This window comes from Nematolebias whitei, chromosome 15 (assembly GCF_014905685.2).
Source record: "Nematolebias whitei isolate Nwh7 chromosome 15, NemWhi1, whole genome shotgun sequence".
NCBI classification, from domain to species: domain Eukaryota; kingdom Metazoa; phylum Chordata; class Actinopteri; order Cyprinodontiformes; family Rivulidae; genus Nematolebias; species Nematolebias whitei.
In genome coordinates, this window is record NC_056512.1 from 44,851,259 (window position 1) to 44,867,945 (window position 16,687).

General features: G+C 41.6%; 1 protein-coding gene across 1 annotated transcript in view; it reads right to left on the reverse strand.

Annotated features, from left to right (window-relative positions):
- Positions 1–10,658: 10,658 nt before the first annotated feature.
- Positions 10,659–16,687, reverse strand: part of stat5a (signal transducer and activator of transcription 5a) — an 83,826-nt gene continuing 77,797 nt past the window's right edge. Inside the window, exons 14-19 of the mRNA XM_037689273.1 lie at positions 16,077–16,171; positions 15,657–15,799; positions 12,894–13,049; positions 12,753–12,804; positions 12,247–12,357; positions 10,659–12,170 (exon numbers count right to left, since the gene is read on the reverse strand). Of these exons, the coding sequence (XP_037545201.1) occupies positions 12,047–12,170; positions 12,247–12,357; positions 12,753–12,804; positions 12,894–13,049; positions 15,657–15,799; positions 16,077–16,171 (681 nt within the window). The 3' untranslated portion in view covers positions 10,659–12,046. The remainder of the gene's footprint in view (positions 12,171–12,246; positions 12,358–12,752; positions 12,805–12,893; positions 13,050–15,656; positions 15,800–16,076; positions 16,172–16,687) is intronic.

The following is a 16,687-nucleotide window of genomic DNA, read 5'->3' on the forward strand; positions in this document are numbered from 1 at the left end:
GGGGGGGGGGGGGGGGGGGGGGGGTGCTTTCTGCAGTCTCTTTGTTTCGTCCTAAAACGCGCAGGATTCGGTTCCACTCCGCTCGGCCGCCTCGCGCGCGCCGACACTGCTGCAGCTTCACAGCTTTTCTCCTCCTCCACCCGACACGCACCCCCGCATGCGCGTGCAAGAGGAATGCCACAGCTATAAAAAAAAAACAACAAAAAAAAAAAAACAGCAGGCTGCTGCGCGCGCAGTCAGAGGCGTGCGCGCGCAGTCCCTTTAAAAAGTCAACCGTTTCCATCTTTAAACGCTTTTATTTTGGACAGACTTCATTTTTATTTCATTTGTTTTAAACTTCTGCAGCTTTCTTCCAAACTCTGCATGTTCTCCACAAGAGGGCGCTCCAAATACACCAATGGTTGATTGGCAGTTTAAAATCCAACTTTTAAAAGTTTATCCTGAACAACAGCAAATGGTGCCATTTGAAAAGTTTTCTCCAGTAGTTTTCCATGTGTAGGTCTGTACATATCCTGATAATAGTGTTTAATATCTTAATTCATTCAAATCTTATTTCTAATAGAAACTGCCCTGATGACCCGACTGAAAGTTGTTGGATTGTATACCTGGATTATTGAGCATGGACTTTGTTGGTTTTATTTCTACAGGTTAATCCCATTGAGCCTCGGACTCATTTACAAGAGAGACTGGATTTTAACAAAGAATGATGACGATCATAAAGGATGCATACAGATTATCATTTTTTTTTAACAAGTGAAAATAAAATGGTAATGTTTGTGCTTTTCTGTGGCTATTTTCCTCAGACCTCGGTGGTGATAAGTGTCCTCATCTTTAGCCAAAACAGAATCTTCTAATATTAGAGGAGAATGTCGTTGCGACAGCCTCTGCAGTCCAGCTCCGCTTCAAGGTCAAAAAGGAATTGGGAGCGGATCGGGACAAGTTAATGGAATTCAAACGTCCGTTAGAAAGAAAACCGACAGATAATTGAACGGGATGCTTTTGTTTTCTTGGAAGTGGATGTTGGAGAGATTTCAATCCCTTTTCTTCCCAACATTCACTCTCTGCTCGCCCCCTTGCTTTCCTTCCAGGGTCATGCATTATGCATTCTCAGAAATTATTCAGGAAAACTTCTGCTTTTAAAAGCCCCTTCCCTCGACCCAGCTGTCGTTCTTTCATGTAAAAAGGCCTCTGACGCAACACTCTCCAAAACTCATATTGCCGTTCACGTGAGTGCACAGGATGTGACCAGCCGGCCTTTTCTCTTTAAAGGGGCCGTTTTTATTGATCCAGACACAAATAGAATTTGTTACAATGGATTGTCCTTTTATTAGTGAAAGCATTAAAGCTGTTTGATCGACCGGGTCCGAACTGATGGAAGGAGATGAACACGTTTCACGTGTTTCAGCTGAGGGTAAATTGAGCAGAAACAAAAAGGAAGAACGTTGGATGAGTGATTCAGAGATGATTAAATCAACAGCTGCTTTGTTTTGGGGAGTTTGTTCCAGTGAGGTTTGCTCTGTTTCCTGTGGCAGGAAGTCAGCCATGGGTGCAGAGAGAAGGCACTTGGTCCTGCTGCAGACTCTGCCAGCTTCTGAGCTATGGACCTTCCATTGTGACACCGTCAGGCCTCAACACCCGCCCCCTCTGGTTGATCAGATACCATAGTTCTCTGCTGTAAGTAATGTAAACTGCATTTATATAGCACTTCATGGATAAAAACGACAAAGAGCTTTACAGAAATACAGCGAATGGCTTAAAATTAAATAAAAAAAATAAGAAGAGTTGATAAAAACAATAAGAAGAGTTGAGTAAAACACTGAACTAAAAGCTTGTCTGAATTAAAACATCTTAAGCTGCTTTTTACAGGAATCAACAGAGACGGCCCCACGAAGAGACGGAGACAGGGCATTCCACAGCCTGGGGGCTACGGCCTGAAAGGAACAGTCACCCCGAGGTTTAAACCGGGTCTTGAGAACCTTTAGGAGGTTCAGACTGAAGGGTGTGGGCTGAACAATAAGGGATCAACATCAGTGATGTATTGGGAGGCCTGTCCATTTAAAACTCTAAAAATCAAGACTAAAATTTTTTAATTCTCAATTCAACAGGCAGCCAATGGAGAGAAGATAAAACTGGTGTGAGATGAGATCTTTCATGTCTGTTGTGCTTTTTGTCTCTTTATGCAACTTCATGTTTTGCTTCTTTAAGTCTCCAGTTCCTGTTAAAAGCCTCGCAGCAGCGTTCTGGACCAACTGGAGACGAGCGACGGCAGATTTGTTAAAACAACTAGAAAGGGAATTCCAATAAACAAGAAGAAATAACTTAACGAGGTCAAGTCAGATTTGGATAACTTTGCCCTCAGTTTAGAAATGTTTCTCGGATGATAAAAAGCAGGTTTTTACCAGAAGCTTTGAATGTTTGTCCAAAGACATCGACTGGTCGAACAGAACACCAAGTTTCTGAGGATCGGCTGAGAAGAGGAGCCCAGAGAACCGAGGCGTCGTTTGATCCAAGAAGTCTTGTTAGAATTTAACTGAAGGCAGTTGTGAGCCATTTGGGAAACACAATTTACTCAGTTAACTTGTAATTCTGAATCATAGAAGGAACAGTACAATTGAAAAATCATCATCATACAAATGGTAAGACACATTGTTAAAGCTACTGATAATCTTTCCAAAGGGGCTGATGTATAAAAGGAACAGAATAGGACCAAAGACTGAACCCTGAGGAACACCATATAATAACGGTGTGACAGAGCTGTAGTTTTGGAGCTGAACCCAGTGGTGCAGGCAGGACTCAGAGACCAGAGAGTAAATAAGAATACAAAGTGAAGTAGTGATGTCAGTCTGACACCGAAGCCCCGATCCTTGCTTCAAACTCAAAGTTGCTTTCTTCTTTGAACCACTGCTACGAAGCGTGCTTTGCGGCAGAGCAAGTTACGCAAGCGATGACGTATGAAGCAGTGACTAAGGTGAGTAGTTTATTACTAAACAAGTAACTTGAACAGTAGTAAGCTGGGGGTGGATCCAGGATTTTGCAAAGGGGGGTAAGTTAGGTACATTTGCATGCGTGGTGATTTAATTGATGTCTATGACCCGACAGTTTGTTTTCTTGTTTGATCATTACTGTTCATACAGGTCCAGTGCTTGTATTGTTCCATGCAACTGGTGCATAATAATACGTCCTCGATGCTGAGACGCTACAGAGCCAAGCATGAAAACAAGCAGGAGAACACTGTTCATGGGAGGTTATGTTCAATATAGATGTTTATCCACACAGCACTAAAAATGTTACAGTAACATGATGTCAGATAACAGTTTTATTTGTTTGATTCGGTCTTAGTGGACCAAAAGCAGGTGCTGGATGAAGCTCTGGTGATGTTGCTGGTGAAGGACTCTCAGCCTTTTACCATTGTGGACGATTCAGGTGTCAAAGAGTTTGTGGGAAAGCTTGACCCCACATACACTCTGCCTTCCAGACAGGTTCTGAAGAAGATGGTGGAGGAGAAATATGAGGAGGAGAAGACCAAAGCCAAGGCTCAACTGCTGAGCATGGAGGGACTGAGCCTGACCTCTGATATGTGGCCCTCCACGAACATGGATGCATATCTGGCAGTAACTTGTCATTGCGTCCTGGATAATATGAAGATGGCCACTTTACTTTTAGGAGTGGTTCAGTTGTGATTCCACTTGTAAAGATGTCATTTCAAGCAGCCCGGGTCCTCAATACTGAGGACCACAAATGTAACAGCAACACATCTTGGACGGAATATCATTGCAACCCTCAAAAATAAGTTTGACAACCTGGAGAGCTCAACTGTCCTGTCACTCGCCACACTGCTGGATCCAAGATTTAAAGCCATCGGCTTTTACAGTCCAGAAAAGGCCCAAAATGCTGCACGGAAACTTACAGCTGAATGTGCAGCACTGGTGAGGCACACACACGAGTGGCGACTTCGTCAGATGATCGTTCACCTCAACCAGCAACAGACGCACAAAACCCATCCTCCACAGACAGTTGTAAGTTGGTAATTATGAACACACACACACACACACACACACACACACACACACAGAAACTTGTCTGTGTCCATGAATGTCAAATCTTTATTTTTCCAACCTTTGGACAAGTTTTGATCGAGATGCTACACTGGCACGAGCTCACAGGAATCATACATCAGATGCCACAATTGAAGTTCAGAGATACTTGTCTGATCCTCCCTTGGAAAGATCGGAGGATCCGCTGGCCTACTGGAATGATCACAGAAATGTTTATCCTCATTTGTTCTTGTTGGCTAAACAATATTTATGCATACCAGCCTCATCTGTTCCTTGTGAACGTGTTTTTTCAAAAGCTGGAGAAGTTGTCAGCCAAAAAAGAAAAAAAAAAAAAAATCGCCTGAGTCCAAAAACAGTGGGAAAACTCATTCCTAAATAAAAACCTCTGAATTCCCATCCCCAAATTTCATGACTGTCTGAGTTACACAAGCACAACCCACCTTCCCTGCACCTACTGTTTCCTAAAGCACACCTTCTCAATCCCAGATACCGGTACATATCTACTGAATCAGCTGAACATACAGTAAAACAGTATATAAAAACACAGTGTGTGTCATCTACTAAAAATCTGTCATCTACTATTTCACCACTAGATGTCACTGAAATGAACCTTTGAACGATGAACCCAAGTTCAATACAATTGGCAAAGTGGTTCAATACTGTTTTATTGCTTCATTTGGCCATCACTAAAGTGAAGGAGCTGTACTCACATCAGTCCAGGGGCACGAAGAAGCACAGGAACTCAGAAGATGCAGCAGGGAGGGATTCACCAGACAACGAGTCGCACACAGACACTGACTTATGAGTAACAAGACGCACACACCTGGACAGGACACGCAGGTGGAACGGATCAGGAGAGAAATCACTGAGAAAACAGCAGGTAGTGCAGGTGCAGGGTGACCACAAGAGGGCGCCATCCTGAAAAACCGTGATCTTAGACTGTTGTTCCAAACGTTGGAAAAGTTTCATCATTTACTGGAAGTTTACTGATCCTGCATCTGCACAAGACAAAAAAAAAAAAAGAGAAAGTTTCTGCTTCTCAGTGCTGGGGTGCAGAGGACGTGCTTTGGCTTTGTCAGCAGGTTTCCTGTACTCACCCATTTTTTATTATCAGCTCAACAGGAACTGAAACATGAAAAAAAATCACATTAGTTCTGAAAACAGGTGTGGATTTGGTTCTAAACACAGAATCTCTGACAGAAATAAATTATTTTCCTTGCTGCCGAAAATAAAAGCGCAAACTGGAGATGATCTGTAGATTAAATCGTTGGTTTGTTTGAGGGAAACGCGGTTGCATTTTTAGTAAAATGTTGGATTATTTTATTGTTCTTTTGTTGCAGGAGGTCATTTTATAGGATCCAAGTAAAGAGTTCAGATCAGTTAAAAAGGGGTTACAAATTAATTCATCATCAGTCTCATGTCTCACATGCAAGCGTGTAAAATATTCCCATAATTTCCAGACTATAAGCTGCTACTTTTTTCACAGGCTTTGAACCCCTCAGCTTATACAATGCTGCAGATCATTTATATTTAAATTTTTTTAATGGGCCAACGAGTATTTTTTTCCAATAGTGAAAGAGATGAAGTTTTTCTGACGCTGTTCAACTGAGCTTACAAAACATTTTTTGTTACCGTATTTATTTAGAAGTTTAAAAAACATGTCTGTGTAAATATTTCACGGGTTATACAAGCGCAGCATAAATGTGTAGAAAATAGTTGCATTTTTAAATTTAGTGTGCGCGGCTCATATATTTCTCACAGACCTACCTCAGCTGAAGACACAGATCTACTGACCGCAGTATGATGGTGGCAGAAAAGAAGGATGCTGATCAGAATTTAGAAACGTGTGTTAATTGAAGAGAAGACAGCAGACGTGACGACGTCTAGCTGTTTATGGAGCATCACGAGATGCAAGGCGCCATCCTCATCCTGGAAGATGAAGCAAATGTTGCATTTTAAGAGCCGTGAAACACTGAAGCGAGCTGCATCATTGTCAGTCGTAGGTTTGGCTTTATATAATATTTGAATTATTTATAAAATTTACAATTCCATAAACAATAAAAAAACAATCAAAAATAAAAATGAAAGGCAGCAGAAAGAAGAAATCTTATTATATCTGCCCCTTTTTTTTTTCCAAACAATTAAATCAAACAATAATAATCTTCACGTAACAAAACAAAATAAATAACTCCTTCTTGAACAACTATTCATACAATACACATTAATCTACTTCATATATTTTTTAACAATTCAACTTAGATCATTTTCTTAAATGTACGCATTGATTTGACATTTTTAACATCACTCTCCAGATTATTCCACAATCTAATTCCCTGGATTGAGGTCGACCGTCCCTTCAAACTACTTCTGAATTTCGGTTTCACAAACATCTCTATCCCCTTACGATTATAACAACTTTCTCTTTTAACAAAATTCATTTGGATATTTAAAAGCAATGTATTATTATGAGCTCGATCCATAACGGATCATTTTTTTGTTCATCTTACTTTTGACGTAAACTGGATTTACCGAAACAAACTTTGTATTTAAAGATGCTCCTTGTGCTCGGATTCAGGAATTTACTGACAAGTGGTTCGTTTTTAAAATGTAAAATATGAGGAATGATGATAATAAGCAGCGAGTCTGGAGGGTACAGACATGTTGCTTCACTCTTCATGAAGAAACAAGCCGGTACATTCTCCTGTCATCGAATGCACCGTGCCTGCTAACTGATGATTAATTAAGTGTTTATAGCCATATTAACTAATAGTTAGTAATATAAAGGTGCAGTCCTGATGTAAAGAACATGGATAATGTTTTGAATGTGAGCAGGAAGTGATCTCGTGTGATTTATTGACCTTTACTGACATCTAGTGGTTTTAAACAGAAGCTTTGGGTTCTTGGTGGGGGGCCCTGGTGTGCCCCTTCCAGAGCCGAGAGTGAACCGTCCTGATTTGTTTGCAGCATTTTTCTAACAAACAATTAATTTAAGCTTCTATTAACATCAGCTGAAGTGTCTTTAATACTTTTTAAAAGAAGCATAATATTAACAACCGCAACTATAATATTGTTAATACTAATAAAGATTTTCTTATTCTTTAGAATGGTGATAAATCTGTTAAAACATATTCGGCATATATATATATATATTTACAGAAGCTTGTCACATATTTACCGATGTCTGTTCTTTTTGTCTCTTTCTGCAACTTGTTGGTTTTCTTATTCTTCTTTACGTCTTCTTAGACGTCCGTTTTGTGAATGTACAGGTGCATCTCAAACAATTAGAACATCATGAAAAAGGTTTTAAAAATTGTCAGTCCTTAACATTTTATAGATTCATTACACACAGAGTGACATATTTCAGGCTTTTATTTCTTACAATTTTGATGATTAGGACTTACAGAGAATGAAGAAACAAAATTTAGTGACTCGGAAATCTAGAACTTAGAATCTCTGTAATATATCAAGTTCAAGTCAATTTTATTGTCATTTCCATCACATTTGGTACACGAGGTGGAACGAAACTGTGTACCCAGTGTTAAATATAAAGTATAAAATAAACAGTATATAAGGATGTAAGCTGTTCACTGAGATATACGCTAAGCGAACGCCAAACAATACGCTAAAAGATCTAAGATAATAATGTAAAATAATATGGTGCAGCCTGGTCATGAGTCTGGGTATGAATAAAAACAGCAGCATGTGATAATCAGCAGCATGAGATCAGCAGCATGTGATAATCAGCAGCACCGAAGTGGAATTACAGTGATTTTTCACAGTGATTATTCATGAGTCTAACAGCCTCAGGGTAGAAGCTGTTCCTCAGTCTAGTGGTTCTACACTTAATGCTCCTCAACCTCCTTCCTGAGGGGAGCGGGACAAAAATTGTGTGTGCTGGGTGAGTGAGGTCCTTCATGATGCAGGTGGTCCTCTTCCTGCATCTGGAGGTGTAGATGTCTGTGATGGTGGGGAGACTGACTCCAACATCTTCTGTGCAGCCTTCACCACTCTCTGCAAAGCTTTTCTTTCTGCAGCTGTGCAGCCTCCATGCCACACATTGATGCTGGAGCACAGGATGCTTTCCACTGCACACCTGTAGGAGTGTGTGTAGAATACGAGTTTCACTTTTTGAAATGATTGGTGAAATGATTGAACTTTTCACGATGCTCTCATATTTTCAGAGGCACCTGAAGCGTTGTGCCGCATCCTTTTGTCTCCTCGTGCGTCCTCGTCTCTTTTTGTGCCATGTGTCCGTATGCATTTTTATTATTTTTGCTTCTTTATTTGTTTTTCCATCTCTTGCCTTTTTCTTTCCGTCTCAGCAAGTTGGAGTCAGGTCCTCTGGACGGGTTCTTCTTTGTTGAAACGTTTCGTCTTTTATCCAAAAGACTTCTTCAGTCTGAAGTCTTTGGATAAATTCAACTCTTGAAAAACAGACAACTTATACAAACAACAGAATTTGACTGCTCAACTATTTAAATATTTCAGCTGAGCTTCAGCTTCTTCATCCAAACCATTCAGCACTCAGCATTCACTGCATTTCAACAGAACATTCACGTTTCTACTGATTTCCTGCACGTTTGACAGCCAGCTCATCTGACATCACTTGCATATTTCAAACACTGGGAGCACTGTGCTCGTAAATCCAGTTTAAATGTGAATGAATGCTGTCCATGTGGCTCTGACTCAGGAGCTTCAGCAGAAGAAAAACCTGAAGGTGTCAGCTTGCATCACAAACAAGACTTGCTCTGACTCTAAAGCTCATCGATGCAGATTAATGTTCGAGTCATAACCAGCAGAGCTGCTCCCTCTTCATTACCATCACTGACCAACATGGTTTTGTTAAATCTTTGACATGTTGGTCCAGTGAGGGAACATTTAAAGATGCACAATAAGCCTGGAGTCATTTACTCCAACTTCATAGTTTTTATCTCTCAGAGCTCTGAACTTTAAAAAAACATGATAATGAAAACCACTTTCAGCAGGATCTGGCCCATCCTATAGATTCCCATGAAGGATAGATTTCTTAAATGTTCTCAGGCATGGCATGAGGCACGTGACAGACATTTAAATTTCTGCTCAGACACATAAACACGTGCAGTGCTGCCAACCTCCACCAGATGGAGAAAACTGCATGAGGCCAAATCACTGTGGTCTCAGAGAAACTTCAGACTTTATGCTTTTAAAACACAAACTTTTCTAAAGGAAAACAAAATAATTAATTAATAATTAATAATAATTAATAATCAAGACTATTTTACTCATTAAATGTTTATTTAGATCGATTTTTTTATGAAAAGTGCTTTGACTTATAAAAAATTAGATTTCATTGATTTTTTTGTATGATTAGAATATAAAAAAATGACATTGCAGTGGGACATAAATGTCAAAACAGGTGTTTTTAATTAATGTGTGTAAGTGAAAGGGTAAAACCACGTGTTGGATGATTACTCGTGCAAATGATCACGGCACAAAATTATTTTGTACCCCTCCAAAAACAAGTCCAAATACAGCGACGTGTCCGTTTTTCTTTAGCAAAAATATCCAAAGAAGCAGTGGAAGGATTTTAATGTCTTACATCTACAAGTGATTTTCTTTTAGAGTCTACACAAATCAAGATGGCCACCACAGCCAGCTGACCTGAACCATAAAAAAGGCTGTAACTAAGTGACTTTATGGATATTTTAGCACAATATCTGTAACGATGATCCATTTACTTGAGAAGTGTTGGGCCTTTAATTTACAGTTGCCTGCAACCTGCGTTGTTTGCACATAAAGAAACTCGTGACATTCTACCCCACCCTGTCAGTGGGTTTCACTCAGGCCAACTCCATGTATATCAGGTTAACTTAGGGGTTCCCAACCCTGATCCTTGAGGAACACCATCCTGCATGTTTTAGTCGTTTCTCTGCTTCGACACACCTGATTTTAATTAATGGGTGATTAACAGGCTTCTGCAGAACATGAGAAACTAATTAAAATCACTGAATCAGGTGCGTTGCAGCACGAAACAAAAACATGCAGGATGGTGTTCCTCAAGGACCAGTGTTGGGAACCACTGGGTTAACTGACAACATGCATGTGAAGGTTTGCAGGGTTGTTTATCCTCCGTGTTTGTCTGATGAGTTGTCCAGAGTTTACCTCGCTCCTGGCAGAAAACGAACGAAGGCATCCGTTTATTTATAAAACTTTTATTTTATTCTTTTCAACTCAACAGATGTTCCTTGGAAAACCTCCAAGCGACGAACCCAAACCACAAACATGGTAACGTACAACAAACACGCAGCGCCATTAAAAATACACGGTCTACAGTGGAACGAAGCTCCGACGTGATGAGAAAGGATCCATCGTTAAATCTCCCACATGGCTCGGGATCGCGACACCAGAACACAAGAGTGAATATAACAAATAAAAATGTGTGAATATTTTAAATATTGTGATATTTGAACATCTGAGGAAACAAAACTACATCCTAAAACTCTTCTGATTGCCAAGTGCTCCGTCTCCTTCAGCTGGTACTTCAGCGCACACACACATCGAGTGAGCAGCGTGGAACTCCTCATTCACAAACACGACAACAGATAAAATAACTTTTCTCTTCTGTTTACATAAAACTCCGCTTTTTTTTTTTTTTTGGCTTGTACGACTGTTTCTGCAACAATTCATTCCTGAGGTGCAATACTGTTGTGAACAATTATGATCTGTGTACCGAAGAGTATGAACACACACACACACATGCACGCACGCACGCACGCACGCACGCACACACACACACACACACACACACACACACAGTCTGAACACACAACAAGTCAGACAAAACACCAACTACCTCAATCAGACGTTAGAATGTGGCAGCAGATCAACAGTTCCCGCAGGTTTTTGAAACCCGCGTCTACGCTACGTGCTTGTTCGTGTCGTCACACAGAGACGTGCACATGCTTGTTTTGCCACAGTGTCATCGTGTTACACAAGCACGGGATCAACGTTAGGCAGAACTTTTAGGCATACCAATCAAAACGTAAGACACTTCATGACTCCGGATGTCTTCATGTGAGTGGTTTTCAAGCACAGAAACGGTTAGCTCGTGCACAGAGGGATCTTCTTCACACGTATCGAAGCGAATCACCAGAACGACATCCACCAACTGAAGAGAGGACGGTGCGGACAAAACATGCGAACCAGCGCTAACAGCAGCTGTCGGTGGACTAATGCGAGGTAGCATCGATGAGTGGAGCAGTGGGACCTGAGAGGATAAGCAGGCAGCGCTAGGTAAATGCTTAGGTTTGCATTTCTGTGTACAAACAGAAGAAAAATAGCCCTGTGAGAGCAAGGGAGGTGCACAAGCTCCCCTCCTTTACAGCTGGTGAACTAATCGGATGTCTTAAGCTCGCGTACCGTGTTGGGATGCGTGTGCTGTTGGGTGCAGAGAGCAGAACGAGTCGCTCTGCCCGTCAGGTTAGTGTACTGCATAAACGTCTGGATGACGGACAAGCAATGAACTAGAATATGGTTTGTAAGAGCAAAAGCAAAAACTCTGCTTTAAAGTTTTTCTTTTTTGTCAAAAGGGCAAGGTCAGTGTCACGAGCGAAATAGGAACCAATTTACAAAGCAGAGAATATAAAATAACATTCAGCTCTAGAGATAACATGGTACAGTAGCATTTCTTTCCCCCCAAAACGAGTTTAAATCAATTGAAAATACATGCACAACAAATTCAAGGACAATATTTCTCCTTTTCTTTTTTCACAATACTGTAACATTGTATGTTCTGCAGTGGATCGAGTCTGTTTTACAAACACACGTGGACACAAACGACAGGAGAATCACTGACGTGCATGTTCTTATGCTGAAAGGGGAAATAAAATCACGGCCAACAGTTTTACATTATAGCTAAATGAAAAGACAAACGTTAACAGGTGAAATGGAATTAAACCATGTCAAAGTGAGGGGGGCAGGACTTGTTTGGTGGCGTCTGAACGGGTCAAGAGTCAGGACTGCTGGCCGCCCCACTGGCTCTCTACAGGCCTCCGGAGGAGCTCCTCCACGTGCCTCGCAACGTCCATGGTGTCGTCGAGGTCAAAGTCCCCGTCCCCGTCCAACACCGGGTCAGTCCTGCCACGACAAACACAACGCAGACACTTAGACCAGCGGGCAAAGAAGAGGAACATCGTATCTTCAAATAACTTACATAGTCTGGTAGATGCCGTAAGTGTGAGAGTGATTTACGGGTCCTGGGGAGGCGCCGTGATCCATATACGTTGGGGTTCTGCCTATGGGGTCTGGATTGGCCGTAGCAAAGCTGCACACACAAAACACACCTGTTGTAAGCTTAGGTTAAAAGCCTGCGAGTCTTTGTTCAGCTGTTGCCTAAGCAACCGTGCTCAGCGTGCTCCTCGGGCTGTTCTGCATCATTACAGCCGCTCTGTCCTGCAGCCGAACCCACCGCGGCGCAGCCTGCTAACTAACGAGCCTAACTCTAATGATGAGTGGAAGACGAGCTCCCGCAGGAACCCCGGCCGTCCCTAATTGGCCTCCTCCAACTTTAACAGCCGGTTAATGGCAGATCTAAATTCAGGGTCCGGTGTGTAGTGATTAACTCTAAATGCTGCTCCAGAATATGCAAAGAGCAGAAAGGAAGTGGTGTGGAGAAGACAGAGCAGAAATGGAGGGTTGGACAGAAAGACGGGTACTTACTCAGGCACCACCTGCTTGATCTGCGGTTTCACATACCCATCCACAGCTTTAGCTTTGAAACAAGAACACGTGGAAGCTGTTAGCTCTAAGGGTTTGTCACCGTTTGCATCTGCACACAGCATGTTGTAGGATTTCACTTACAAAGAGGTGGGGTGTAATATTTGGAGAAAACTTCATCTTTGGGTCTGTCGGGGTAGAGGAACAGGAGGTGATTGAGATCGCTAATCCGGTCGGCCAGAGAGCGGATGGAGAAGTCTTTGGTTGTGTAGGGCATGAGGTTCCAAACCATTCTTTCACCTTTACAAACACAGCAAACTCCATTTAATGACCAGAAATAACAAAGTCAGGTTTTTATTCCAGATGGTGCCCAAGTGCTGACAATAATGGAGGAGGCGGTTGGAGCTGCTTCTTTACTCCTCCTGTGGTAACAGAATAACGTTAGCATCCATGCACAGGCACCAGGCTGAACACCTAATGAATAAAACGAGCTCACCTCCAAGGATAAAGAAAATCTTTTAAGGAGATAAAGTAGTCCCTCGCTACTTCACGGTTCGACTTTCCCGGACTCGCTCTTCGTGGTTTTTCAACGATTGTCAACTTTAATATTACTCAAGTCATTGGGACGGTACGAAATAAAAAGTTAACAAAAAATGTTTCCCTCGGACAAGTGCCGCCATTTTGTAGTTTTCTTTCAATAAGCCTACACTGTACGGCCAGTCAAAGAACTACGTTACCCAGAAGCCAACAGTGCTTCCTGCCGCTGCTTTCTTCTGAAAAGGAGGGAAAGTTTTGCAACACAAATCTACTCCATCTATACTATACTCTATAAAGCCGACAGAACTGGCAGGAAAGTTGTAAATAATCCTGAAGCTCATTTATCCACGTGCACATCAACCTGGACGGGGCGCTGCAGGGTAGGTCCGCTGAACCAGAACCGAGGTGCTGGTCTGCAGAGCTGGTGAGTAAAACTTTGCAGTAGTGATGTTCAGTACCAGGATTTTCTGGTCCGATACGACACCGGGTAAAATTCACGTGAGTATCGGCGGTATCGATACCGATACTTTCTGCAAGTACGCCTAACGTGTCCGGTAAACCTAAAAAAAGCAGTGTATTAAAAACAAAGCTGCATAAAAAATGCAAGAAAAGTAATTTATTTATTTTAAACTCAGGAGTTTGTTGATGCAGTGACCTCATTTAGTCTGAGTTTATAAAACAAACTTACTAAATATGTGAAAATGTTTTTTCAAACAATACAAAGAAAAATCATAAAACTATTAAAATAAATTATTAAATATCTATTAAATAATGAGATATGTTTAAGATAATATGTTATATTTTATCCACATGTTTGTAGTATATATATTTCAGAGTTCACCAGGGCTGTTCTGCATCATTTGACGACACCTGGTCCATGTAATCCACTTTAAATGATCAATTCTTTAGGAAACCGTAGCTGAATAAATCTGGGCTTTTTGCCCATGTGAGATTATCTCAGTGATGCACATATTATTACTCCAAACTGAACTCACGCAACTATTTATTGACGCATGAATTTATTTTGTTCATTATTTCATAACCGTATGCATTAATTTGAACATCTCCAACTGCAGCAGTTCTTAGCTCTGCTGAAAGCTCCACATTTCCTCTCCCTGTACCTGGATAGTCCTGCAGCCCTGAGGGACTCCTCCAGAGCAGCAGCACCTGACTCTCCTCCTCTGTCCGCCTCATCACTGCCTCATATTCTGTGTTGTGATTTAACAGGAAGTGTTTTACAAGGTTTGTCGTGTTGCTACGGCTCTTCACAGATTTTCCACAAACCTCTTCTTGGCTGTTTCTGGAGCTGAAATAACTCCACACATGACTCTGTTCAACTCCGCCGCTGTGTCTACGGACTGACGAGCAGCGTGCCGCGCCGCTGGAACGCATTTACTCAGGTGGAAGAAAAAGTAGTTCCCTCCAACCGCGTATCATTTAGACAAGATCTCAATAGTTTAGTTACTTTCCACCGTCTTCCTGTTGATGACGTGCATCACCTGAAATGACTGAAGTATCACAACTATCGAGAGTTTGATTTAAACATCGATTCTTGAGCGGAACGTTCTGGAATCGATAGTATCAATATTTTAGCATCGATCCGCACATCACTACTCTGCAGCCCTGTACAGTACGTATGTTAACATTATGTAGGTTTAAGAGTTTAGAACATCGCAAGAGTGTGGGGTTTATAAAGTCTTAATAAATATAAATACATACAGAGTGTGGTTTTTCAGCCATCGCTGGGGAGACGATGTAACCCCCGTGATAATCGAGGGACTACTGTAGTGAAAAACGTTTACGAGTGTGGTCAGCGTCCTCTGCTCGTGGGAGTCCGACCACTCATGAACACTTTACACGATCAAACTAAACTTTTTCAAAGCTCGTCTGTGCTCGTCAGCCGTGTATGCAGGCAATCGTGAAATTAACGTTATCTTGTTATAAAACTTATTAAAAGACATTATAGCTCCAATTAGTTATAATTATCGCCCGCCGCTGAAGGCAAAGGCAGAGCTATAACGTCTTTGCTCGTACCTGCGTGTAAATAATGACTGCCTGTACCTCCACAACTGATGGACTTTTTGAAGCCGGTCGGATTCCAAACAATTAAAACACAAAATTGTTCAAGAGTCGTTGGGTTTTCACCGCTCTGGGCAGATGCTGCCGCCACCAATTAAATACTGAAAATAATTGCCCAAACTGGAACAAGTTGAGGGAAGTACACGAAACAAAAAACAGACCAAGTGGTTAAAGTTTTGTAATCGGTTTGCTCGCACTCATGTAGCTTTAGGTCAGATTTAACAACAACCATGAAGTTTAAAAATAATAGAAACAAAAAGGTCCAAATTCTGTCGTTTTTGCACATCGTACCTGCTTTGCTCTGATTTTCTGCCACCCATGCGATTGTAATGCCTCCGATCTCAGAGTCGCTGAAGCGCAGAAGAAAAGTACCGTTGGGTTTGGACATCAACATATCCTGAGCCTGCTGCTTGTTCACAAAACCCAGAATAGCTCTGCAACAAGAGGGTTCTATATAAATAGAAAGGACATTTCTGACACCCCCATCCCCGTTCACGGCTGCTTTTCATCTCTGGCTGCCGTGTAAAATCAAATAAACGAACCATTGCTAGTGCATCGTAACGAGAGCAGGAAACAGGAAATGCTATAAAATTAATAATTAATAAACAAATTCATTGGAAAGTTAAGAGTAGGCCTTAAATTGTGTCTGTTTTACAGCCAAACGTGAAAAAGTGGCGAACGAACGAAAGAAAACCTTAAACGCTTTCTTACCCGTCATTCCAATGAGGTTTGAGGTGTTTTTTTGTGAGTTCCATCACTCCATCAAACCACTGCCAAAACGTGAAGTTCCTCCCTGGCAAGCTTTCCTGAACACAAACATGATCTTAATAAACAGAATCACTAAAAGCAGGAAACCTTCTGAGAAATGTCGTAATCACCGGCCACTGAAAGGCGTGATAATGTTTTTACCTCTGACTGTGTCTGGAATGTGTGCAACATACGCCACGAACCGCTGAAAGAACTTTGCTAAAACTTGTGTTGATGCGCCGTATTTTCCGGTGTATAAGTCGCAGTTGTTTTTGCATAGATTTGTCAGTCCTGCGACTTATATATGTTTTTTTTTCTACATATTTAAAACACAATTTTTGACAAACGCTTTAAATTTCTAAGAACGGCAACAGCGAGTCCTCCCGTGCACGCTCGCTTCACTCAGCTGGTGCAGGTGAAGGAACGCTGGAGAGCTAGCAGCTCCGGCCACGATGGATGGATGCATGCATGGATGGATGGATGGATGAATGGATGAATGGATGGATGCATGCATGGATGGATGGATGGATGCATAAATGGATGCATGGATAGATGGATGAATGAATGAATGAATG